The sequence below is a fragment of the Eptatretus burgeri genome, chromosome 5 (genome assembly GCF_056783735.1).
Source record: "Eptatretus burgeri isolate ZD-2024b chromosome 5, Ebu_testis_v1, whole genome shotgun sequence".
Classification (NCBI taxonomy): domain Eukaryota; kingdom Metazoa; phylum Chordata; class Myxini; order Myxiniformes; family Myxinidae; genus Eptatretus; species Eptatretus burgeri.
In genome coordinates, this window is record NC_140965.1 from 91402691 (window position 1) to 91430565 (window position 27875).

Sequence of the window (27875 nt, forward strand, 5' to 3'; positions counted from 1 at the left end):
GGGGTGTGATTGAGAGTTCGAGTGGGGAAGGTGGGTGAGGGTTTGGGTTGGGGAGTAGGTGAGGGTTTGGGTGGGGTGGTGTGAGGGTTTGGGTGGGGAGTGAGGAGGAGGTGAGAGTTTGAGTGGGGAGGGTGCGGTGAGGATTTGGATTGGGGGAGTAGGTGAGGGTTTGGGTGGGGGTGGTGTGAGGATTTGGGTGGGGGAGTGAGGAGGGGGTGAGGGTTTCGGTTGGGGGGTGGGTGAGGGTTTGAGTGGGGAGGTGGGTGAGGGTTTGAGTGGGGAGGTGGGTGAGAACTATTTTACATGTGGACAAATGTTGAGAAGGGTGGAGGACTGGAGGGGTGGGAGTGTTTTCTTTGAATCATCAATCTTTGTTTTTAATTGCAAAGAGCAGTAAAGAGTGGGGGTGAGGCTCATTACGAATCATCTCTATTTTTACAGAAAACAATGATTTAATTAACACCGTTTTCAACACTGAATTAACACCAGGGGGTTGACTCAGCCTGTCATTCTTCCGAGGATGGTAAAATGAGCACCAGTATACTGGTAATAGGGGCACTGCATCAGCGGCAGAGCCGCACCCCCAACCATTGATGCAACCAGCAGCCAAAAAGGCAGCACACGATGGGAACAGATGATGGAGACGGGAAATCCGAGCTTCAAAGGAAGATCTGTTACATGAAAGACAAGAGAGGTTGGAGGGCCAAATAAGCTCCGAGGGTATGCACCAGACAACCAGCCAGGTGTCTTCTATAAATGGTGCATAAATCACCCCAAATGACACCAACGAGGGTATATTATAAAGGAGCAGCTTTGAAACCGTCACCGAGATAACAGCAGTGCAACGTCCGACAGGTAGGTCGCACAAGTCGAAGGTGTTCGGCCAAGAATACCTCACAGGGTATGATATACAAAGGGAAGCTGAATCCCAAAAGGACAATCCACAGCGGGTTGTAGTTGATCCGTCGTGATCAGGAAATAAACGGGTCACTGAACCTTCCCCGGTTCGCACACATAACATCCCCGATTCCTCCTTCACCGGGTATGTCGGTTTTAAAAAACAGCAGTGCAACGTCCGACAGGTAGGTCGCACAAGTCGAAGGTGTTCGGCCAAGAATACCTCACAGGGTATGATATACAAAGGGAAGCTGAATCCCAAAAGGACAATCCACAGCGGGTTGTAGTTGATCCGTCGTGATCAGGAAATAAACGGGTCACTGAACCTTCCCCGGTTCGCACACATAACATCCCCGATTCCTCCTTCACCGGGTATGTCGGTTTTAAAATGATCCGCACCACTTGAAATGGAACATGGCAGCTCAAGAGAACATGTGGATGCTCCTTGCTCTCCTCGTCTCCTTTTCCTTCCATTCTCAAACTGTCGTTGCCTTTTCTTTGCTCTTCTTGCTGTTGCTACTTAACAGGAAACTTAACAGCTGTTTAGACACGTACACCGTACAAGGTGGTGCAGAGCCAACTGACATATATGGATAAGTGATAATTTTTTTAGATCCTCGTGGAGGATCTCCAAGTCTTACTCACGTTGTTGTTCTTCATCTTCTTCTTGTGGACTTAATTGTTTCACAGCCTACAGTTTTCATCGAAACTTCCTGAAACTTGGCATATGTATGTAACAATACCCTGCGCAGACAGTAACCATCTCCGATTTTGAAAATTCCTCCTCGAAAAAGAAGTTATGACGTAAAAATATCTCTGCTAATGGAAATGGCCTAAAAAATTATCTCCAAAACTAGGCAAGCTTTTTGAATTCTGTTTGCGAGAATCAAGCCGGGCATTGGCACAGATATATTATTTATCGCAAACCTGATACATCACAATGACGTCATATTCGTTTTTATGACGTCATCATCAAGAGGACGAGGATCTTAGCTCATTCGAGCTTGTTCAACAGCAAGAGAGGGATGAAATGAAACACATGAGGTTTATGTTCAAAGCTTGCAATGAAATTATCTTATGGTACATAACATGAGGAAGGTGGCCCTGCACCGGCAGCAGCGCATCGTCTTAGGCCCTTCACTAAATTATCAAAATCTCGGTGCAACAGATTTTGATTGATGACAGCAATTTCAGGTTGAATCGCACATTTCAGCTCCTGTGTTGTGTGTGGATGATTCCTGTGTACACATTCTTTGAGATATCCCCAGAAGAATAAATCTGGGACCGTGAGGTCATTCGGCCGAATAGATTCGATTAATGTGGTGTTGAGGTATTGTGGAGTGGTGGAGCATGTGGCCGCCTACTACACCGCAAGACGTTTGATACACCCTGTAAAATTGACCAATCAAATCGCATCCGGATGCGATGGTTCAAAATAGACCAATGCGAGCGCGTGTTGCTGAGCTGCATTCGAAGCTGGGCGGTGTCGTTCCTCCGGCTGCATCGGTGGTGTAACGATAAAGGCGACAGTTATATTTGGGCTGTGTGACTCAGGTTGTTGATATTTGTCCCATTTTTTCCTCACCATGTACGAAATGGTTGAAATAATGATTTGACAAGAAGGCATTTTGCAGACGAACACATCCACCGTCACGTGAGCAGCTTCAGCCAATCATATGCCTTCTCTCAACAGATTCCGGTAGTGTCAGCTCGTGAGCGGCTTGGACGGTGTTCCAATTTTCACTCAATGTGGTGTAAATCGTGGTTTTCCAAACAAGGTAAACTCGGATGAATTTGTGATTGTTTTGGAGAAGTAGAATGCGAAGCTTGGATGGACGTGCTTTGTGTCCGTTTGGGTGCCGCATGATACCACAGTTTGATGTTTATTTTATCCTCCTTTCCTGGTAAAAGCGTGCCGTTAGTCCCACGGGATGTGTTCCATGTCTACACCGGGAATACCGGCGAAACGACCGAAAATTTCTCTCTCAACGGGAATTTGAATCCTATTTATTTAATTAATTAATTATTTGTTTGTTTTTATATTTGTCCCAGAGGTGTGTATGAACGAGCGTGTGCGCCATTTCCCGCCAAGGTTAGGGGCCATCCAAAATTATCAACATTTTCACGCCACTCCACTACAAATAAAAGGGCAACACTTTTCAAGTCCACGACTCCCCCCAAATGAGCACTTTTCAAAAAAAACAACTGAATGGGACTTTTTAGTAAAACCCTACCCACCCACCCATCCATCCAGCCACCTACCCATCCATCCAGCCACCTACCCATCCATCCAGCCACCTACCCATCCATCCAGCCACCTACCCATCCATCCAGCCACCTACCCATCCAGCCACCTACCCACCCACCCATCCACCCACCCATCCACCCACCCATCCACCCACCCATCCACCCATCCATCCACCCATCCATCCACCCATCCATCCACCCTCCCCATCCACCCACCCATCCCCCCACCCACCCACCCATCAAAAGCATGTTATCACTTTTCATTTTCAGTGGAAACGGGGTTTTTTGAAGCCATTTCAAACGTTTGTCAATTGAGCTGCACCACTGTTCGACAGGTGTATTTTTAAAGCCACAAAAGATATTTTGATGTCGTTTTTGATCTTTGTGAATAGAAATGTGCTAGGCATAGATAAAGGCCACCCTTTGTTGAGTTTGTGGTTTTTCCTGATGCTGGTGTTTTGACAGCTGGTATCGGGGAGGGTTTTCCTCTCCGACGGTCTGATGAAAGGTTAATGCCCGTGACGTCAGCCGCTCCTTGCTTCCCATTCCAGGTAGCATGCATACCTTGATCAACGTCCTGTTGATGCCATCCATTGGTCTACCTGTCTGCCAACACAGACCGACACTCGCCTTCAGCAGCGAGACCAATTCTTCGTTCTACTTTTATTTCCTCTGCCACCAAAGGTGGACGGAGGTTATGTTTTCACGTCTCTCTCTCTCTCTCTATATCTCTCTATCTCTCTATCTCTCTCTCCCCTCAAAAAGCTTTAACGGATTCGTACAAAACTTGGTGGACAGGTTGATTGTGTGACGACAAATTGATTCGATTTGGATGAAGATCCAGATCTGGCTCGTCGAGTTTTTAAAGTGATTCTTCACAATTGAGAGATCTGGCCAAAATTTTTTTTTTATGATGTGGATTTTTTAAACCCACCTTGTTGTGATCGTTGTCCTCCTGAAGGATTCTAACTGGCCGATTGTAGAATCCTATTTGACTTCAGACAGAGTTTAACGTTTGTCCGATTTGATTATAAAATCCTACAAAAACCCTATCGACACTGATAAAACTGATGTCCACACAAGTCCTTCCTTGTGAAACAATTTATTTCCTAATTATACACCATACACTTCTCACCCTTGTACAATGAACTTAAGAATCCCCATTTGATTGCAATATTATTTGGTTCTATTTCATTTATTCTTACTTTAGTTAACAGTTAGACCAACCCGATTCAATTCACTTCTACATTACATCAGAGAGTTTTATTCTAACTTGGTACTTGGTCAGTTCCAAGGAGTACAAGCCACTGAGAAACTATACTTCCTCACGTGCTTGTACTGAGAACAATGTGCCTTCCAAAATATTTTATACTTCCAAGAGAGAGAGAGAGGTTGGGGGATATTCACCCAGACTGTAGACGTGTCTTTTAGACAAAAAGCCACTTCCTACATTTTTTAAGCAAAGGTTCATTTATCAGCTCGGTCACTCTGCTCCAGATCAACACATTTCTTATCATTTAGGGCAAAAGTCTTTTGGCCAGAAATGACAGCCAATTCAATTTGCAGCATAAAAGTTACATTTCTGAAAATCCATTTGTTACAATTTAAAATACATTAATATAATTTTTTTCCTCCACAACGACATGTATCACGATATCTCAAAACGTTCTGGATGGGTTACCATAAAACTTGGTGGATGAGTTGGGTAGTTGACAAGAACAAGCAGTTTAGATTTTGGTTCACTCTTTAAATCCTAGTGGCCGGTTTACTGGCCGCTATTCAAACCTCCATATACCTGAACGGCCGGTTTACTGGCCGAAATTCAAACCTCCAGCTTCCTGAGCGGCCGGTTTACTGACTGCTATTCAAACCTCCATATACCTGAGCGGCCGGTTTACTGGCCGAAATTCAAACCTCCATCATCCTGAGCGGCCGGTTTACTGGCTGCTATTCAAACCTCAATATACCTGAGCGGCCGGTTTACTGGGCGATATTCAAACCTTACACTTGAGCGGCGGGTTTACTGGCCGATGGGTCATTCCGTGTCAAATCAGCCAAAAAAATGAAATTCTGCGGTGACTCCCTCAGATTTTCCTGAAAAAATTCTCAAAGCAACCTTAACATATATGAGGAAGGTTTGCCAAGTTATAGCTCAAAATTCCAAGTAGTGTCCGACATATGGCCCTACAATCACCCTAGGGGTGTTTCATTTCTGGTAATCGCGAGTTGCAGATTTGTTTCGGAAGCATTTTTGGAGGGCTCTAAATTCCAGTTTTACAAACAGAGTTCTGAAAACACACAAATGGTGTCTATTAGTGAGACTTTCAGAATCTGACATCAAAAATGTTCCACTTAAAATACTTTTTAAGATAAGTACTCTCAAAAGTAGTGATTTGTAACATGCAGTCAAAAAAATTGGAGTTTTCAAATTGCTGCGAACAGGCAGTTTATTCATCACTAGTAGTAAAGCCCGGCGTTGCTCGGGCAACGCCCGGGCTTTCTTGCAAATTTCCTGAATAGCTGTTAGCGGTTAGGGGTTATGGTTGGGGGTTAGGGTTAGCGGTTGGGGGTTAGGGTTAGCTGTTAGGGTTACGGTTAGCTGTTAGGGTTTGTGTTAGGGTAGCTAACCCTAACACTAACCCAAACCCTAACCCTAACAGCTTGGCGTAGCGGAGTTAAACAGCGCCCTGGGCAAAGTGAAAATTTGCGTCCCCCGTAGGCCTTAAACTTGAGTGGATTTGAATGGAAAATCCCATAAGGGATATCGATTTATCGATTTTTTTTGGAATATCGGAAGTGTTATGGAAAAAATTTATAGCCAATGACCTAAGTTGGACCAAAAGCCATAATCGTACCGAATTTGAATGGAATCCGTTGGAGTTTGTGAAAATGCATCAAAACGAATTTTGAGGGGCCTCTTAAGGAAGACAATAATATCATTAGTATATGTGCCAAATCTTGTTTCATTTCATGCAGTAACAAAAATCTGATGGTGGAACAAAGAAAGGGGCATGCCAAAATATGAATATAGATGAAGAATTTTGTTGCCTGATTTACATAATCTAGTGACTGTATCATTTACACAAGAAAACTGAAACCTTTTGGAGCAAAATCTTGGGTGCTATAGGTGTCTGAACTTTGCTCCAGACTCAATGACACTGAAATTTACCCCAAGTGTTCACCACGTTGACAGTTGCACAGCTCTTGTAAATTTTTGTCACTTAAAGACACATGCATAGTTAAACTGTGGTAGAAAATTCAAGAGTTGTTCTCTATCCCTTCTATTTTAAACGATTTTTATAAAGGCCCATTATTTAAAAAAAAAACATGTTCGATGAAAGATGTAGAATAAAAGCAATAGGTGTGCTTTTGAAGTGGAAGCCATGTCAAGAATTCCTAAGCTGACACCACAATGAGCATGCAGTAGTGTTTCATGGTCAGAATAACTTTGTGGTTAATTTACTTTAGCTCAAAAATGCATTTTTCCAATTAAAAATGAGATGCCAACACTTATCTCAATCATGAAAAAAGGCACAATGTACAATGTTGCATTTTGTATGATATAAAAGTAATAAATATTTATATCATTATTAATCTCATATCATAGAATTAAATTTGCACAAAAACATCCAATTTATACCAACTAAATACTTGTCTTCTTCTTCTTCTTCTTCTTCTTCTTCTTCTTCTTCCTCCTTCGGCTGCTCCCGTTAGGGGTCGCCACAGCGGATCATCCATATGATCCGCATCGTGATTTGGCACATGTTTTACGCGGATGCCCTTCCTGACACAACCCTGGTCGCCTCTTACGACACAGGGATATGGTACACCTATTTTAACCGGGGTATACACCGGCCCAGTACACTGGTACTCAGTTTGCTGACCTCAGAGGGATGACAGGCTGAGTCAACCCCCTGGTGTATTAATTCAGTGGCCCAACGGGGCTTGAACTCAGGACCTTTTGGATCCCAAGCCGCTGCCCTAACCACTGCGCCAACACACCAGGCTATACCAACTAAATACTTGTGTAAACCTTTATATTCATGCAAAATATCATAAATGTGGGGTTTGACGTTTTGAAGTAATTTACAAAAAATGCATCAATTTCTAATAATTCTGCAGTCCCAAAAGTTACTTTTTTTTAAAAAAATAAAATTTTTACTAACAAACATATAGATATTGTAAGGAAGTACGACTTAAGTGGAATCTAACAATATATAAATCAGTTTAGTAAAGCTTAAAGAAGTGTACCAAAATCATTTCCAAAGTTAGGCATGAAGCACAACTCTATCTTATTTAGGCTTTAACCTAATACACAGCCCTGCAGTAACTGTCATTGCTCATTTTTACATTTTATTATATCCAAGCAATTATAAAACTAATCACTGTTCACGTTGTACAATGGATCCAGGTACATTTGTCCAAACAACTTGATATGAAATTATGAAAAAAAAGTTGAATCAGATATTGTACCTACATTTACAAATGGATGTAGACTTTTGTGCAATGTACACTAAGTATATAAGCAATTAGATATGCAAATGAATATTTATAATTGTGAATATTATGATCACATTATGTGTCTTAATTAACCTCCGCCATCGGAGGTTACTGTTTTCACCCCTTTCTGTTTGTTTGTTGTTTGTTTTTTGTTTGTTTGTTCGTTTGTGAACAGTATTACGGAAAAACTCCTCGACGGATTTCGACGAAACTTGAGGGGGGGGGTTAGGTATGGTCCAAGGATCATGCCATTAGATTTTGGACTTGGTCCCCCCCCCCCAAGAAAAAGTTAGAGAAAAAAATGATTTTTTTTGCATTTCTACATGTTTTAAGTGATTTCCAACCCCCCCCCCAAAAAAAAATTGTTGGAGGAAAAAAATTTTTGAAACTTTTTTTTCAACAAAATTTTGATATATATATATATATATATATATATATATATATATATATATATATATATATATATATATATATATATATATATATATATATTTGCATTTCTACATGTTATAAGTGATTTCCAACAAAAAAAACATGCCAAAATTATAATTGCGGATGATTTTGGAACTTCAGGTGGATATATCCACGTAAAATCAATTTCTGTCTCAAGGAATCTAGTTATGATGAATGAATTGAATATGTAAAAGGGAAAGTTGCAAACTATAACTCTGTGAGTACTGTTGACGTCAAATTGAATGAATAGGATATCAGGTTCACTTGAGTGACCTAGCAGTATTGGCGGCGGAGGTTTTGCACTCGACCGAGTGCTTCCCCTCTAGTTAACCTCCGCCATCTTCGAAGATGGATGGAGGTCACTGTTTTCACCCCCTTTCTGTTTGTTTGTTTGTTTGTTTGTGAACAGTATTACGGAAAAACTCCTCGACGGATTTCGACGAAACTTGGTGGGAGGGGGGTTAGGTATGGTCCAAGGATCATGCCATTAAATTTTGGACTTGGTCCCACCCCCCAAAAAAAATTGTTAGAGAAAAATTTTTTTTTTTTTTGCATTTCTACGTTTTAAGTGATTTCCAACCCCCCAAAAATTGTTACCCCCCCAAAAAAAAATTGTTAGGGAATTTTTTTTTGCATTTCTACAGGTTTTAAGTGATTTCCAACCCCCCCAAAAAATTGTTGGAGAAAATTTTTTTTTGCATTTCTACGTTTTAAATGATTTTCAACTCCCCCCCCCCCAAAATTGTTAGAGAAAAAAACTTTTTTTTTTTGCATTTTTACATGTTTTAAGTGATTTCCAACCCCTCCCCAAAATTGTTACCCCCCAAAAAAGGGGGAATTTATTTTTGCATTTATACATTTTAAGTGATTTCCAACCCCCCCCCCAAAAAAAATTGTTGGAGAAAAAAAACTTTTTGTAACTTTTTTTTTCAACAAAATTTCGATTTCTTTATTTTTGCATTTCTACATGTTTTAAGTGATTTCCAACCCCCCCCCCCCCAAAAAAAAAAATGTTGGAGGAAAGAACTATAACTCTGTCAGCACTGTTGACATCATATTTAATGAATAACATATAAGGTTCACTTGAGTGACCCAGCACTATTGGCGGCGGAGGTTTTGCACTCTCCAGAGTGCTCCCCCTCTAGTTAACCTCTGCCATCTAAGATGGACGGAGGTTACTGTTTTCACCCCTGTCTGTCTGTTTGTTTGTTTGTTTGTTTGTTTGTTTGTTTGTGAATAGTATTATGGAAAAACTCCTGGATGGATTTCGACGAAACTTGGTGGGGGGATTAGGTATGGTCCAAGGATCATGCCATTAGATTTCAGACTTGGTCCAAATTCCAATATGGCTGCTATGGCGGCCGTTTTGAAAAAATATTTGAATTTTTGTTTTTGCATTTCTACATGCTTTAAGTGATTTCCAACCAAAAAAAAAAATTTGGAGAAAAAAAGAGAAAATTTTGCAACTTTTTTTCAAAAAAATTTCGATTATATATATATATTTGCATTTCTACATGTTTTAAGTGATTTCCAACCTCCCTCCCACCCAAAAAAAAAAATTTGTTAGAGCAAAAAAAACATTTTGCACCTTTTTTTTTTTTCCAAAAAAATTTCGATTTTAGTTTTTTGGCATTTCTACATGCGTGTCGATCTAGCTTAGTTTATTCAATCGTGGTTCAGTCGAGTCTGATCCGTTTTGACCTTCAATGAATAGGATATCAGGTTCACTTAAGTGACCCAGCAGTATTGGCGGCGGAGGTTTTGCACTCTACCGAGTGCTCCCCCTCTAGTTTGTGATGTTTCTCTGTTCTTCGATGTGTTTGCAACAATAATTTCATAAATAGCACAGTGTTAACTGTTTGTTTGAAATACTGTATGCATATATTTTCCCTTCTCCTAAAGTAATGGTTGAATGAATGCTTGCCTTTGTAGGGAAAAGAAAAATATAAGAAGATGGATGGTGATTGCCCTGCGAGGCAGTCCTGGTATCCTCCCAGATTTAATCCTCGATCTCCGGTGAGCTTCGTACTTGGAGCTTCCTGGTTCCATGAGCATGATGATGCTTGAAATACAATGTGCATTTTCACATTCATTGTAAATGCCAGATTTCCATCAGTTTGTGAATTTCCACATTTTCCCCAGGAATTTGGATGATTGTAAAGTTGGAAACTTGAAGTTTTTTATTTTTAATTTTGCCTGATCCTCTCTCCATAAATGCCACGGTATTCAACTTTAAGGCCATTTCCTGGTGATTTCTTGTGAACGTGGCAAGGGAACAGTTTTTTTTTATTTTTTATTTTATTATTAACATCATTTGCCTGTTCATTCCTTATGGTAGCAGTATTATTGTTATATATTGTTACGGCTGTGGAAATTCGCATTACACCATTGAGGGCCCGTGTGTAAGATATCTCTAAGTACATGTGTAGTTAGCCCCAAACCCATTGTATGGAGGGAATTTATGTGATTCTTCTGGGCTGCGATGCTTTGAGATAGACATTTTTTTCTATTCTATCTTTATTTTGAACCAACCACGCTCAACCCTCAGACAACAACAACAACAACAACGCCAACAGCCACGACCTTTACCTTCACAACTCAATCCCGCAAACATCGCATCACCGCCATTCCCAAACGGCACCATAACCATCAAACCACCACCGAAAACCCTCCACCACCTTCACCTCTCTCCTTCTACGGCCATTCCCGCACCACCTGTGAACACTGAGCGTCGGGCTGTCTCGGGCCCGTTCGGAGATTGGTGCCGAACGCACCGAGCCACGAGCGCAAATAGCGGCCTTTCCGAGGGAGAATTCGGATCAAGAACGCTACACGCCCACTTCCCCTCCGTCCAATTAGCAAGCGCGGAACGGCTTGGCCCCGCCTCCAGGCGCTTCTGTGTGAAATCGATATATGCAAATTCTAGGATCAGGGGAGATTCATGGCCCCTTTCCTCCGCCAATGGGCGAGCGTGGCTCCGCCCCCGATGTCATCCTGATCCGGATATTTGCATATTAACTGCTCCTGCCGGCCTATAAAACGGCGAGCGCAAGGCGAATCAGGGCAGAGTGAGTCGAGTCATCGGTGTGGCAGAGAGTTGAGTTGGGTGGCGAAGTGATCGGTGTGTCTTCGAGTTGGGTTCTGGAGTCGGCTGAGAAGAGTTGCGGGAAGAGGCAAAGGAGCTCGGGTCCGAGGCGGGAAGGACGGCGGTCAGCGACGAGGTTCCGGTGCGGGGGATCGCTCGTCTCGTCGCGGGACCCAAGCCAGCCAGCCATTCTCCTCCCCCAGGGCATCAACAATTCCCCCTTTCCCCCACGCTGAGATAGTGCAAAAAGGGGGCCCTGTTCCCACCCCACTCCAAACGTCGTGCCAACGAGACCCGCCATGGAGCACGGAGTCGGGGCACAGCCACGCGGCCACATCTGCGGCTCGTCCACCAACGCGTCATGAGGACGCGGGTAGGACTGCCCGGTCTCGCGGGCCTGGCCGCTCCTTCAGGTCACGCGCACATGTTAGCCTACAGGCCCGTCTGCGCCCTTGTCTATGAGGGTGGCTTCTTTCCTTTGCTTTTGAATAAATGTGTGTTGGCGCCGTCTGTAAAGTAGAACTGTATAAGTGTTGCCGTGTGTACGCTTAGTCGGTAGTAACTCTGCGTCGTTGTTGCTTTTGTTTTGATTGCTATATGTGCATTTTGACTGTTTGGCTGTATATCTGTACTTTCCGTGTGTCGCGTAATAAATGTGCTTTGTATGAACTGTTTTCCCATTTCGCTTCGTCTTTTCTTTATTGACCCTCCATCCTGCTTCACGTAAAGGGTTCGTAGTGGGCTTAATACGCCCGGTAATTAATCGGAACCGTCGAGGCTGACGATAACACCGCTCGGTTATCACTAGCACGGAACGGACCGCTTAAGCAGTTCGTGTCCGGAGTCGACCTGCGGCGAGGTACGATCGCCCAGTTTACCATCCGCGTGGGTACTTAGGTAGGTCGAGTTTTGCGAACAACCCTATCCTACGCGGGTGGCCAATTGGCACAATTGTGGTGAGGTCAAAAGGCCCACCCGTGACTGACTCCGGGCGATAGTTCCCGGAGGGTCACGACTGAATTGTCCGTCCGGTGGGCGACGTGCCGCGATTCGAGTCACGTGGCCGATCGCACGCCGGCGGGCGCGAATTCGCAAAAATATATACCTTTTCTTCCCTTCATTCCCCACTACAATGTCTGGTTTTGCAAAAGTTAACAAAAGTTTTTTTTTAAGAGTTATATTTAGATCTTCTGTAGTGTCCATTACCAGCATAAATTGTCTACGTCAGACAAGAAATGACACAGATACCATGAGGCCATTGAGAAATTGCTTTTAAAAAGCCATTTTGATGATGACCGGCATGGTTCGGCCATCAGAGGTTTGTTTGCATCGTGTCTTTGAGGCCACTTGCGGCTAGGTATGGCCATCTGAGGTTGTTCATAACCAATCCTATCGGTCATGGGCGGGGCGTTGTGGCGAGGGTCACGTGCTGCATCTGATTCTACCTGGCATTACCGAATAATCTTCTTCTTCTTCTTTCGGCTGCTCCCATTCGGGGTCGCCACAGCGGATCATCCGTATGATCCGCACAGTGATTTGGCACATGTTTTACGCCGGATGCCCTTCCTGACGCAACCCTTTTCGCCTCTTACAACACAGGGATATGGTACACCTATTTTAACCGGGGTATACACCGGCCCAGTATACTGGTACTCATTTCGCCGACCTCGGAAGGATGACAGGCTGAGTCAACCCCCTGGTGTATTAATTCAGTGGCCCAACGGGGCTTGAACTCAGGACCTTTTGGATCCCAAGCCGCTGCCCTAACCACTGCGCCAACACCAGGCATCTGGCATTACCGAATAATATGGCTGTTATATTGTCATATTCACTTTTCACCATGTTGGTAATGTTAGGGATAAGCTATGTGGGCATCCCTCTCCGCTGAAGAAGAAGGTCACGTATTTTAAACTCGAGTTATGGTCTGAACAATGATTGTCAAATGGCACATGACCTTTAACCCATTGCATCCAAAATTGAATTCATTCATGTTCATCTTTGAATTACAGCCGATACGTGCGCCAAGTCTGGTTGAAATCCCTTTGAACAGTTGTTCACAAATTAACACGGTATAGCCATTAGCGAAAGTGTGTTTTGGAGTACATTCACAATTTTATTGCAGAGTCTGGTAACATAGACTATACTAAACTCAAATCCGAGTGATGCCACTTTATCACGCTTGAGCAATTTTTTTTTAGGAGTAAAATTCAAAATGGCCACCATCAAAACCGTTTTTTGGCCGTAACTTGACCAAAAATCGAGATATGAACCCGATTTCAGTGGCAAACCCTATGTTTTGGGGGTCAAGGAATACACTGATATGTTTAAATAAACCATATCATCCATATAAATAGTCCATATTGCAATATTGGTATATCAAATACCATATTTTGACAAATTGTAATAGTGGTGCCACACAGCTCAAATATTCAAAAGAATTGTGCACTAAGTGATAAAAGCACCAAATTTGGCACACTTGTAGAAAGACATATTATGAAGCGATTTGGATATTTGGCCACCACGGATTTAGCCTCTTTGGGCCATGGCAGCCATTTTACAAAATGGCGGCCAGGTTACATTAAAATGGCTACCAGAGGAATTAAAATGGCTAGGGCTTCTACATTTGTGGAAAGATTTCATCGTTTATTGGGTCTATGTATGCACCTCACCGAGTACTACAAACGTATTGGAGCAGATTTTCGAAATTAGAAATTTTGAAGGGGGGAAAACCCTTTTTTTTGGGAAATTTTTCAAATCACTGTGGCTTCTATGTTTATACTTCGGTGACAACTATCACTGTGCCTATATATGCGACTAATGAGGCTCTACAAAATAGCAGTTAACGATTTTCGCGTTTTTTTTAAGGGGGGGGGAGGGGTTGGAGAAAAAAGAAAAATCGCTCTGGGCCCTACTACATTTATGGTTTTTTTTTAAGAAAGTACGTGCCACCACGTAAAGGGTCACCCAACTGGTTGGACCCCCACATGGCAGCAGGAAGGCCTAACTATAGCGAAGCTGCCCGGGGGGCGGTTTCGCTATCGGTTGGACTAAACTAGCTAACCTAACCTAACCTATAGTCCAACCTATAGCCCTGCAGGTGACATAATTACATAACAAGCGCAAAATAAATGACAATGAAAAAGCGTGTAAGAATAAACATTCCTGGAAATATATCATCAACAACAACTGACTAAAATATGATCTAAAAATGACCAAACATCCACCCACCCTGAAGCTTCTATTAAATTATTTAAAGTTAAATGCATGGTGTATTTACAAAATAATTTACTCAAGAAATACAAAATTCCACATAATACATTTCAATGACACATGATGTTACAGTGATATGATGAAAAACTCAAAATTAAAAGTAGAAATGTCTAGTTCTGGGTGCACTCCCCCTCACACTGGCACAGAGCAGTACATTCAAGTGCAGCCTTTTTGCACTTGAAACGATTCACACAACGCTTCTTACATTTGCATGACAGCAGTTCATGACCGTGCTTGCATCCCCAGATCCTCCAGTTACGACTATGGTTCGATCCACACCTTCTCCCATGAAACTGGGATGTTGGATCAGTGAGATAGCTGTGCCATGGAAGGAGGACTTCGCTGTTGTTGAACTCGGATTGTGATCTATATTGTCTACTGCAGCAGTAGTAAAAACTTTTCCACGCATCTTGGACGGGCAGACAACTTGCTCCAAGTGAAACTGCTCGCAGACACAGTTCCCCATCTGCGCTGTGAGGCGGAGGACACGATCATACGAGATGCTCATGCCAACGTGTGCCAGCCTATCCACCAGTTCCTTCTTGCACGTGTGGGCGTGTAACATCATCCCCACATATATTGGAAGAGGCGTTTCTTGCACAGGGCTGTGCCGTACAGTGGAGGATGGTGAGGTACTTTGCATACGCTTGTGTTTTACGCTGTTGAACTTCACAATTTGAGCAATGGTAACTGCTGCATTGCTTGTGTCTGTCATCTGATTCTTGATGCTGGGTCCCTCTAAGACCATGCTGACCAGGCCAAGCAGCATTTGTGGCACAGACTCTTTCTGGCATCCTTCAGGGAACCCAATGAAAGGCTTGGCTTCTCCAAACATGTGGCGGCGCACAACTTTTGCAGCACGTGCAAGATGGATAGCATCATTGTCGCTGTCCATTTCACAAGCTTTAGCAATAGCATTGCCAACATCTTCTCGAAATGCCAATAGGATGTCTCTTCCCTTGCTGTGTGATTGCATGTCAGGGAACTGGGCAAGGAGTCTCTGCTTGAGACGTGTGGAATGTACCCTTGTGTTTCTCCTGACGCCAAGCTGTTCAATTCTTAACTGGTATAGTTGTAGACCCGCACCCAGGGGCATCGAACCCATGTGAACGAGGTACCAATGTTGCACCTCATGGTATGTTGGGACCCACATCACTAACTCTCAAACTGACCGTCTGCCGGGATCTGGTAGGTGGGTGTGGCCCCCAGGGCCTTTATAGTGACCCCTGAAAAAGGGTCTAGATCATGTATTCTAGGTACCGGCTGAAACCAATTCAGAATCGTGTGTTACGATTCCACGAATATGAAGTGACACGTGACAGACGTTTTGAGTGGTGGAAACCCCCCGGCAGACGCCCTTAAAGGGACCCTGAAAAAGGGTCTAGATCATGTTTTCTAGGTACCGGCTGAAACCAATTCAGAGTCATAGTCTGGGTTCCCCTGAGTACGAAATGACCCATGACAGACGTTTTGAGTGCTGGAAACCCCCCGGCAGACGCCCTTAAAGGAACCACTTTTGTGACCCCTGAAAAGGGGTCTATATCATGTATTCTAGGTACCGGCTGAAACCAATTCAGAATCATAGTCTGGGTTTCCCTGAGTAGGAAATGACCCAGGACCGGCGTTTTGAATGGTGGACACCCCCTGGCAGACGCCCACCCCTGAGCAGATGCTCTGGATCACTATATTGTGCTAATTGAGAATCGTTGGGGTGACACGAAATGTTCCATGGCAGACGTTTTCGGTGGGAGAACCACTCGGGTAATCAAAAGACGTAGTACATCATCTCTAGTCAACTATCAATACAGGATATAATCATATTGCAAATCGACTGCATTCTGTAACCGTCTGCTGCCAGTTAAAGGGGCACACCCGCAAAATAAAAAATACTCAAACCACTGAATAGCAATAACACCTCGTACCCTATCAAAGTAAATTAGCAGAAATATTCGACGAAATATCGCAGATTTTGAATGAATTCCCATATTAGTTTTTTGTAAACAATTACGATTACTTGAGAATGTGTAACTTTATGGGTGTATGGGCTATTTATATCTTTGCTGTAACTGTTTATAACAATTCTCAAGTCATGCAAATACATGTAGCTTTGTCTAAACCGCTTTCTACTGCGCTGGTCTCTCTGTCGTCAACACTCACTCACAGTCCACTACTGTCTCTGTAAACTCTCACCTAATTACATAGCTCACTACTGTCTATATCAACTCTCACTTATAATACATAGTTCACTGCTGTCTATCAACTCTCACTTATAATACATAGCTCACTGCTGTCTATATCAACTCTCACTTATAATACATAGCTCACTGCTGTCTGTCTATCAACTCTCACTTATGATACATAGCTCACTGCTCTATCTATCAACTTATAATACAGCACAGTGCTGTCTCTACTTTCACAAAGGATACATAGCGCGCTGCTGTTTCTGTCAACTCTCATTATAATACATAGCACACTGCTATCTCTGTTAACTATGACTTATAATATGTAGCACACTGCTGTATCTGTTAACTCTCGCCGCACTGTCTCTGTAAATTCTCGGTTATTGCAAACTATCGTTGAATCGATCTGTCTCGCTATCTTCCTCGCTCCATGGCTCAGTGTCGGTGTCGTCTTCCGAAACATCGTTATCTTCAGTACGGTGGAATCTCCCGTTCTTCTCCGACAAAACTTTGCCGGTTTCTTTCATCATGTATATTGGGCTGATGTTCTGTTTGCTCGTTCTCAATCGGCGCTTGATTTTGGTAGCATATTCCACCGTTGCGTGCAGCGTGTTCTTCCCGTCCAACGTTTCGATATTGACGTCATAGTTGTCCCACGCGAGCCCTGTTCCAAGGTCAGCTTTCAATGACAGGCCGTCAGGAGTATCGCGGTTTTCTTCTGATGCGGAATACGCCATCTCTGTTTCCAGTCGTTTCACCTCATCATAGCTTATTGAATGACCGTGATGATTTAGCATTTGAAGCGCCAGTTTTGATCCTGTTAGTGTTCCTAGCCCAAAACCGAGGACGGTCTGTTTGCAAGGACGAATCGAGCCTTTGGAAGTATTATACACCGCATCAGAGGACATCGCTAACACTTTTCGTTCGATGTTTTTGTTCTCGTTCTGCTCACGTAGCCCGCAGATCATGGTTTTGAAGAACAAAGGGATGGATTCCGGTATCTCCGCTGAACAGGTTTTCAATGTGTGTAGTGTCGTGGGTGTAGGCATTTTACATGTTGGCATCGACAGGATTAGGGATCGTAGATATAGAGCGGTTGCGCGAATCTTGTCGTGATGTTCAAATTTCTCGCGATCTTCGTGGAAGCTGACTCTCGCGTCATTGTCAGACATTACCGAGTTGTACATAAATTACCCTGACGCTTGTCGTAGAGAGAGATAGATAATCTCGCACCGAATCGGTCTTTGATTTTGCTCATTAACGTCTGAACTGAGTAATTCTCAATGCCTACATCACCGCCACAGCCAATGTATTCCGCATGATATAGCGCGATTAACATACTGGCCAACATTGCTCGACAATTTCCGATCACTTCCGTCTCAATCAACCTTCTCATAGTTTCGAACGTTTCCGCATGAAGCTTCCGACCAGTACGTGGGTTGGCAGATTGTTCAACAGATTGGTCCGCTTCCTTGAAGAACAATCGACGACACGATTTGTGGTATTGCGCTTCCTTTGCTATAATATCTACCTCGCCACGAACCACTGATTTCACTCGTTCATTGTTGCTTCGTGGAGCTGCAGCAAAGATTGCATCACGACCATCTGCTGTTAAACATTCGGACAGTTTCTCGTCTACACCGTTCCATTTCTTTCTCACTTTCCCACAGAATAAACATGTCCCCTTCAGTAATCCTTTTTCGTCAGTAGCAGGTAGGAAAGTTCGTTGTCGCGTCGTGGGTAATTTCGCCGTTGGCTCATGAACTGATGGACCAGAAGATGACTGACGCTTGACAGCATTGAATGTTCTGTAACACTGTGTATGGTACACCGCTTTGCTTTCGTCAACTCGTGTCAAATTTTCAGATGTAGCATCGCTGTAGCGGTCGGATGACATCTGCCTTCGAATTTCAGCCGCCTTTTTTTAATGGAACCCCATAACTTGGAATCGAATGGTTTTAACGGAACCGTTCCGCTGGTCTTACATATGATACACACACTGGGAGCTGGTATCACCATTTCGGCTTGATCCGTTTCGTCCATATCGATACTCTGGAAAATCATCACAAATTTCAATGTATTGGTAAATTCTCAAAAACATAGTAAATTTATATCGAAGTCGAGACGGCGCGGAGGATTTCACAAAGGTGTCATTTCCAACAAAGTATATATCATAATACTTATATGTTCTGAATAGGCAATACAATAGTTTACAAATAAATCATTACAAAGCGTTAATCGCCTGGTGCGTGCTTTTCTAGTGCGTCTCGTGTGATGACGTCATAATTCTGCTGTCAACTCTCCATATGATTAGAATTATCCCGCACGAGACAAAATGCAGACCGGCGTGTACATCATGGATACGTAATCATTATATCAAAATATGAATATAAATAAAACACGTTCATAATGAATGGTTTTTCAGTATACATTGTATACACGCTGTATCCAGAAACAACTCACACGTGTGTCTTATGTGGGATGCCAGTCCGTAACAGTACATGGTATCGTAAATTCATTAAATTGTCATTTATACGCAATAATGGAAATTAAAATATTGACAAATAGGTAATACTTACTGCATCCGTATGATGCTTGAAATGATAAATTATATGGCGAAGTTCCGTATTGTTGGAAGAATTTCGTCCGAAAACAAGATTCAATGCTACTACTCATACTATATCAATGCGACGAAGGCCGGGTGGCCGCCAAAACTGAGAAAATACTGTGCTCTGACGTTCATTTTCAAAGCGTGGGCATGCCATAAAAGGCCGGGTGGAGGCCAAGGTCACCGTCGTATTTTTAGAAGCGTGCCACTTTCAGTTGCCAAGCAACGACATGCAACTAGCACGGCGAGGTGTCCACAATCAAGGCCGAACTGCAGTCTCCGAAACCAGATCTTTAATCAAAGACAAACCAACTGGACTTTGCTTGTTTAAACAAACATCTGTCGGCACTTTTAGGTGTAGGAAACAGTTTTAGCAATATAGACTTGGTTTCACAGGAGCGGATCCATGATTTACGTGACGGGGTGCTGGCAAAAAAGGCACCTCAACTCCCCCATGACGTCAGGGGTCACACTAAATGGTTCCTTTAAGGGCATCTGCCAGGGTTTTTCCACCACTCAAAACGTCTGTCCTGGGTCATTTCGTACTCGGGGGAAACCCAGACTATAATTCTGAATTGGTTTCAGTCGGTACCGAGAATACATGATCAAGACCCCTTTTCAGGGGTCACAAAAGTGGTTCATTTAAGGGCGTCTGCCGGCGGGTTTCCACCACTCAAAACGTCTGTCACGTGTCACTTCATATTCGTGGAATCATAACGCACGATTCTGAATTGGTTTCAGCCGGTACCTAGAATACATGATCTAGACCCTTTTTCAGGGGTCACTATAAAGGCCCTGGGGGCCACACCCACCTACCAGATCCCGGCAGACGGTCAGTTTGAGAGTTAGTGCTGTGGGTCCCAACATTCCATCGGGTGCAACATTGGTACCTCGTTCACATGAGTTTGATGCCCCTGGCTCCCGGTATATTGAGCTACTTCTGCTAACTTGAACACTGGCGCCGTCTCCTCATCCTGTCTGGTCTCTTCAATAAAGAGCACAAGTTCAGCAAAAGCTACTGTTGACAGCTCTTTCTCTGGTTCAGTTTCTCCTGGCGCTTCAGAAGATCGGGCCCCTCTGGCACGATTATATAACCCTGACAAGCATTTGGCATGGTACTTAGCTTCCAGGGCCACCATGTCCCCAGCACTGAGTTTGCCAAGTAGGGCACTGTCTTCAAGGAGGGTCGCACAGTCCCTCACGTGCCTGTCATTTGTGAAGGTCGCTGCCTCATTAAGCCGTTCTGAGCCTGCAGGTTGTTCACAGAAGAAACAGGAGGGGGGGCCTTGACTTATCTGTGCTCGATGAGAGGGACCTGGTACGCTTGCATGCATCAGTATTATGGCTGCCATCAGCAGTTACACGCATTCGCTTTTCGGCTCTCTGTACCTTTGTCCTGTTATATTTCAGTCGACAGGTTTCGTGATAACCAGCACTGTTCGCAACCATAGCTGCTTCAATTCCGTGACCTTCGTCAAGCCGGCGTAACTGAAGCGTACGTGGTAGCTCCTTTAGTTCATTGAATCTGATCAGATTTTCCACCAGGGAACTGTAGCCGCTCCCGACATCTGTTCACTTGGACTGTGAGGGACGAGTCAGTGTCTCTTTCGTGTCGTCTTGACAGATGATATACAGGTTCCAGTTCGTTGTTGGTGGATGTGACGACGTTGAGACAGGTCGCTCTGGGTCGACCAACTTGAAGCTCTTGGACATGGCTGCTATTAAGCGACGACAACCATCACCAACCTGCAATGACATAAATATATTAGAGTCCATGTTACGACTATACGAGCATATTATACAAAATTTTAATTATTTCCCAAAAAAAGGTTCCCCCCCCCTTCACATTTTCGAATTTCGAAAATCTGCTCCCATACGTTTGTAGTACTCGGTGAGGCGCATCCATAGACCCCATAAACGATGAAATCGTTCCACAAATGTAGAAGCCCTAGCCATTTTAATTCCTCTGGTAGCCATTTTAATGTCACCTGGCCGCCATTTTGTAAAATGGCTGCCACGGCCCTCAGAGGCTAAATCTGTGGTGGCCAAATATCCAAATCGCTTCATAATATGTCTTTCTACAAGTGTGCCAAATTTGGTGCTTTTATCACTAAATGCACATTAGGTTAGCTATGCTGCCCCACTATAATAAATTATTGACCAATTGTTGAAGTTTAGACCTATAAAGCTTGAGCCAAATAATATCAAGGGTACATACGATGAAGATACTGAAAGGTTGCTGATGTGCTTTTATTGCGCTTTTATTGTGTTTATATATATAGCTGCAGCACGGTTCCAATTCGGTTTCATGGTATAGCGAGAAAAGTGTTAAAAAATAATTTTTCACAGAGCAGTTTTTCCCCAGTACAGTTGTGATAAAAAATGGCTGCCATGAAGATCAATGAACTGTGTCAACAGATCAAGTAAGTTTTATATATGCTTGGATATTTTTAAAGAAACATGCAAAACTGTGTGTTAAGTAACAGTAAAGTATTATCAGTAGACTAATCAATTTTCTTTTGAAAGCAAGAAGTTTTTGTATCTTCATATCATGATTGTTTTGATACCATAGCAACAGTTTGTGTTGATGTTTAAGTACACAGGGTGGGAACAGGTTTTCTGATTTTATTTTATTTTTTTTTATACATGTCTTTTACAAATAAATGAAATGATTAATTTGTTCATCACCCCTTGTAAATGTCTTCCATTTAAGAATGCATCGGGGTGTTTAACTTTCTGAACAATTAATATAAGACATAGTTATTTCGTGATTGTTTTGCATTATATTGATCTAACAACAATTGAACATTTCTGCTTGTCTTTTTCTAGTGACAACGTTCGACAGCTGTGATCTTGAATCCGCTTGAACTGAATGATGGCATCACAACTTAACATTTCTTGCCTGCTCAATAGTTGCATGAAATGCAGTGCCAGTAAACAGCCAATGAGTGTAGCTGGACCTGAAAGGCGCAACACCATCGTAGAAGCGAGCAAACGTAGAGGTGATCGGTGGCATGTCGCTCTAGAAACTCTTTTACAAGACTACTGAGACACTCTACAAACACAAGAATTGTGTTGCAACATACACTTCCAAGACGCACATTAAACGTTTGTTACAGAAGAAAGAAAAAGTTGAAGAGCCTGTCGTGAAGAGAACGCGCCAAACAGATGCCATATCGTTCAATTTTAAAGAACAATGTCTCATTTGTGGTGAAAAGTGTGATGCCATCCCAGAGCCAAAAAATCAATGGAATGGCCATCGAAAGGAACAGTAGAGGACTATGTGCAGAATCTTCTTTCTTATTTGAGAGATAAGCTGGAGAAATGTGATACGTATTTGGTCTTTGACCGGTATTATGACAACAGCATCAAGAAAGTCACGCGAACCGCTCGTGCAGGCAAAGATGCCAGTCGACGACACCAGCTGAATCTGACGACGCCACTCCCTGCACAAAAGATCGGTTTGACAGTGACAGAGAACAAATTCCAGTTAATAAATATCATTTGCAGCGACATCAAAGACCATCCTGAAGCATTTTCTACCAACACAAAGCTCACATTAACTGGACCTAATCCAGTACCTATGGAAATTGCAGAATACAAAGTAGTAGAGAGGCCTGACCTAAGAACCACTCATGAAGAAGCCGATGTTATTATGGTACAATAAATGGTCCTTCTAGCCTCATCAGGAGTTCCGAGTATCCGGATAATTTCAGACGACACAGATGTATTCATATTGCTGTTGCATTTTTACCAACTGAAGGAACTGGCATATGCAACCTTGTGATGGCTGGTACAAGTCGTGACAGATAGTCTGTTGACATGAAGGTGACAGTGCAGAAGCATGCACATATTGTCACCCAAGTTCTGGCAGCACATGTGGTGTCTGGATGTGACACAGTTGCCTACCTGTGGGGTATCGGAAAAGGCACAATTGTGAAACACCTCAAAGATCGTCGTCAATTAAATTATCTTTGTGATCTTGATGCAGAATTACCAGATGTCATATCTGAAGCAACTGCCTTCTTTGCTGCTTGCTATGGATCCCAGGAAACAGAAGACATGTCAGCTATTCGATTTGATGTCTGGTCTTCAAAGATGGCTAACAAGAAGCTGACATCAGCACCAGAGTTAAAAACTCTACCACCAACCACTGTGGCTTTCATCCAACACGTTCTCAGGGCGCACTTGCAGGCAGCAATATGGCGGGCTGCATTAGATCCAGACCCACCATTGATCGATCCAACGAGTCATGGATGGTCACATGAAGAAGTGTCGAGCATGTTGCTCCCTGTGTCTCTGCCTCCGGATGTCATCAGAGCTCCTGATAATGTTCTCAAGATGATCAGGTGTGGGTGCAGCTCAGTGCGACTCTGTGCAACGAATAGATGGAGTTGCTCTGCCGCCAGGCTCTCCTGTTCATTGTTCTGTGGCTGCCATGGTATGGAGCAATGTCAGAACGACAAAACAAAGTCTGTATCAGCAAGCGAAGCTGTGGAACTTGAGTGAACACTAGTTATTTGATTTATGCAGCTGTCTTGTATGTGAGATTGAGTGAAAGAAAAATTGAGTGAAAGCAGAATGAAAGAAGTTCATCAGCAACCAATCAGTGTATTCATAGTTGATAGCATGTACAGACCCCTTTTTGGATTTGAATTTGTGTAAATCTTGCTTATTACATTTATTTGGTTATGTGTTAATATAATTAAACATACTTTGTAGTTACCTAATCATTGTATTACTCAACTGTACTGTTGGAAATAAAGATATACAATACAATATACTGTTACAATACAATACAATATACTGTTTACCACTTAAATCAGGTTCATATAGATTTTGGGCATAGTTACGGCTGAAAATAGTTCGGTCGATATTTTTTCAGTCAATATTATATCTAAATAGAAAAATTGCAATATAGACTTATTATGAGTTGTATGGTTTATTTAAACATATCAGTGTATTCCTTGACCCCCAAAACATAGGGTTTGCCACTGAAATCGGGTTCATATCTCGATTTTTTTTTTTTGGCCGAGTTACGGCCAAAAAACAGTTTTGATGGTGGCCATTTTGAATTTTGCTCCTAAAAAAAAATTGCTCAAGCGTGACAAAGTGGCATCACTCAGATTTGAGTTTAGTATAGTCTATGTTACCAGAATCTGCAATAAAATTGTGTATGTACTCCAAAACACACCTTGGGTAAAATTCCAGTTCTGCATCCAGACTGGTAACAAAGATTTTTAAATTAAAGGTCACATGACCATGAGAGAAAAAAAACAAATCCCTTTGACCTTTTCAACCCACAATCTAATCAGTTTGTCTTTGTGTTTATATCATCGTTCATACTTGTACCAAGTTTGATCAGAATCCCTTCAGTGGTTTACAAGTTATCGTGGTAATGAAAATCTGCGATGCACACGCACGCGCACACGCACAGATGCACAGCCGGAAAACGTGCCACCTTGGGCTGCGGCGGCATAAATAATAACAATTTTTTATCTTCATAAAAGTGCCGAGACGTGCACGTGCACACTGAGAGGCGCGCGCGCACACACACACACACACACACACACACACACACACACACACACACACACACACACACACACACACACACACACACACACACACACACACACACACACACACACACACACACACACACACACACACACACACACACTCGCACACTGACATTTGTTTGTGTAGATACAAGCACCAAGGAAGAAAATCCAAAATTATTCGTTATTTTGAGTTAAATCGTATCGCAATGTAACCCATATGCAGTACGAATATGACGGGCGACTTCCTGACGCGACGTCACAACTGATGAGGAAAAGAAGAAGATTTCGACTTAATCGCAAAATTGCTCTTGATAATTAGCAAATTGGAAAAAGTCATCATATCTATTTTATAGGGGATCAAGGGATAGATTAGCGTCGAGGTTTTTTGAGCATTTGGGTTCCCCTTTAAGGCTGAGCAAAGTTTATTACCTTCGCATTCTGCGAAAGGTTATGTTTTGGTCGGCGTGTATTTATTTATTTATTTATTTGTTTGTAATCTTGTGATTCGTATAACTCAAAAAGTATTAAACCGAATTGCATGAAATTTGGTGGGATGATTGGTTATTAGCCAGGAAGCATTCAATTAGATTCTGGGATCGTTCGGGTCAAAGATCAAGGTCACGAAAAGGTTAAAATCGTCTTTTTATGATAACACGGTCAATTTTTATTCAATTTACATGCAACTAACGCCAAAATGTTCAGAATTCAACGCCTCATCTTGTGATATGCAATATGACATGATGACGCCCATACTCTTGTTACCGGTTAGGGGTTAAAGGTCAGGGGGGTCACGACCTTGAAAAATATGCGGTTTTTGTCATAACGCGGTCAATTCTTGTCCGCTTTACATGAACCCAGCACCAAAATGTTCAGAATTTAATGCCCAATCTTGTGACACAATGACGTCATAACACATGTCACCGGTTGGGGTAAAATGTCGGGGGGGGGTGTCACGCCGTTGAAAAATATGCGGTTTTCGGCATAACTCAGTCAATTCTTATTCGATTTGCATGAAACCAGCATCAAACGCGATTACCTTCTCTTGTTGAAACGTTGTATTCACTGAGCTTGCGAGTGAAGACTCGCCAAAACGACGTGAGTTGATTGTTGTTTAGTCCGTAGCCCCCGAAAGTCGGGGGGGGGGTCATGACATTATAGATATGTGGTTTGTGTCATAAGACCATTCATATGAAACCAGTTCCCCACACTCATACCAAGAACAAAAAAGTAGTGGCGGCAAAGGTATGCGCTCTATGAGTGCCCGTTCTAGTTGGGATATATATATATATATATATATATATATATATATATATATATATATATATATATATATATATATATATATATATAATGTTTTTGTTTGTTTGTTTTAGGCCAGCAGTAATGAAACTTCTCACATACCTTTTGTGTATGTTTTGCAGAATCCCGAAGAAAAGTTTCTACATCACAAACTCTTTGTTGGTCTGGATGAGGACGTCCAGGGTTTTGATGTTTGTTCATGCATTTTGGGTCCTGGTGGAACCTTTTTAGGTCATATAGAATTTGAAACGGGGGCCAAGGTAGAGCTCTGCGGTGGACGCTTTGCTCAACGTGCCTACGAGCCATTACACTTGCTCATCAGGTTAGAAGCATGTATTTGTTGTCTCTCCTCCCCCCCACCCCCTCCCCCAACCCTATTTTGTTAACTTTGAAATATTCACTGGTGTTGGGTTATTTATGACGACAAGCGAATAATAATACATCCTTGCAAATGTGTTAATGCCCCTAGAAATGGCTTATTTTCTTATGACTTGTAATACCCTCTTCCATAGGTGGTGCTATATGCTCAGAAGCACATTTGAATGGAGAAGTTCCATCTTCCCCTGAATAAACCACCAAAAACTTGCTGAGACCTTTGTCCATCAGTGGACTGAAAATAGCTGATTATAATAATGAAAACCTTCTTTTGCGCACTTCAAATACAACTACCATTTTTCAACTCATTCCCTTCATTTGTTTAGGAGTGCATAAAAGTCAAACAAACACACAAACAGACACATCTGGAATTATTGTCTGATTCTAGCAAATATCAATTGTATCAAAATCAACCATCGATAAAAGTCATCGATTTACAATATGGAAAACAAAATACTTTTTTTTTTTTAGTATTCCATAATGTGCGAAACCATAAGAACCTATGTTGTCAAAAGCTGTTCACGACTGTATTTTAGTTACTTCTGCCACCGAAGGTGGACAGAGGTTATGTTTTCACATTGTCTGTGTCTGTGAGCAGGATATCTCAAAAGGTTAGGGACGGATTCTGATTAAGTTGGGCGTGTGACAAGGACGAATTGATTAAATTTTGGTGAAGATCCTGATCCGGATCCTAGAATTTCTTTAATTTATGAAGTAATTCTTCATCAACGAGAGATCAGGCCAAAACTATATATTGTTGCGAATCTGGAAGCCATGAGCACACAGACATTCAGGTCCTTTCGATCAGTTATCTCGATAAGTACGTGTTTTATAGATAGCCCTTTCCCTTGTCTAATGGGTAATTAAATGTGAATGCGCTACGATTGTTATTAGGATATCCCACCAACAACAACAACGGCGACTACAACGGCGCCATTCTCGCTCCCAACCTGGAACTGGCAAACATTGGGTTATGCTGGGTGGTTTGCCATTGCCTTCCCAGCTGTAGTTTGGGCAGGAATTTGTAATTTGGCCATGGTGCCGGTGATAGCTCGCCTACTCTTCAGGAAGGACACTGACGGGATCTTTTAATATCCCCCAACTAATGTCAGATGTAACACCAGGTTTAACGTCCATTGGCGGGACAACACACACAATGTTTCAACCAGTCGCGAAACACCAGGACGACAATTTATAGCTGGGCCGAGATTCCAACCCAGGCTAGACAGATGAGGTGAGTGTGCATACCTTGAGGTCATCCTGTCAGCCCAGGTTGTATCTTGATGTTGTGTTAATAAACAAACTATTGTTCCATTTATACATTTAAAATTTATCTCATTTGGTATAATGCATTTATTCTGGTTCAATGTTGAGCTTTTTCTGTGTTCATTTTATTT

At 42.6% G+C, this 27875-nt stretch overlaps 1 protein-coding gene and 2 pseudogenes across 3 annotated transcripts in view; 1 reads left to right on the forward strand and 2 right to left on the reverse strand.

Moving 5' to 3' along the window:
• The first annotated feature begins 2533 nt into the window (after positions 1-2533).
• Positions 2534-27875, forward strand: part of LOC147026945 (uncharacterized) — an 81821-nt gene continuing 56479 nt past the window's right edge. For all 3 annotated transcript variants that reach the window (XM_085882864.1, XM_085882867.1, XM_085882866.1), the window contains exons 1-3: positions 2534-2675; positions 10030-10113; positions 26226-26425. In XM_085882864.1, coding sequence (XP_085738990.1) covers positions 10051-10113; positions 26226-26425 — 263 coding nt within the window. In that variant the 5' untranslated portion in view covers positions 2534-2675; positions 10030-10050. The remainder of the gene's footprint in view (positions 2676-10029; positions 10114-26225; positions 26426-27875) is intronic.
• Positions 14448-20953, reverse strand: LOC147026946 (uncharacterized; annotated as a pseudogene).
• Positions 15614-19760, reverse strand: LOC147026947 (uncharacterized; annotated as a pseudogene).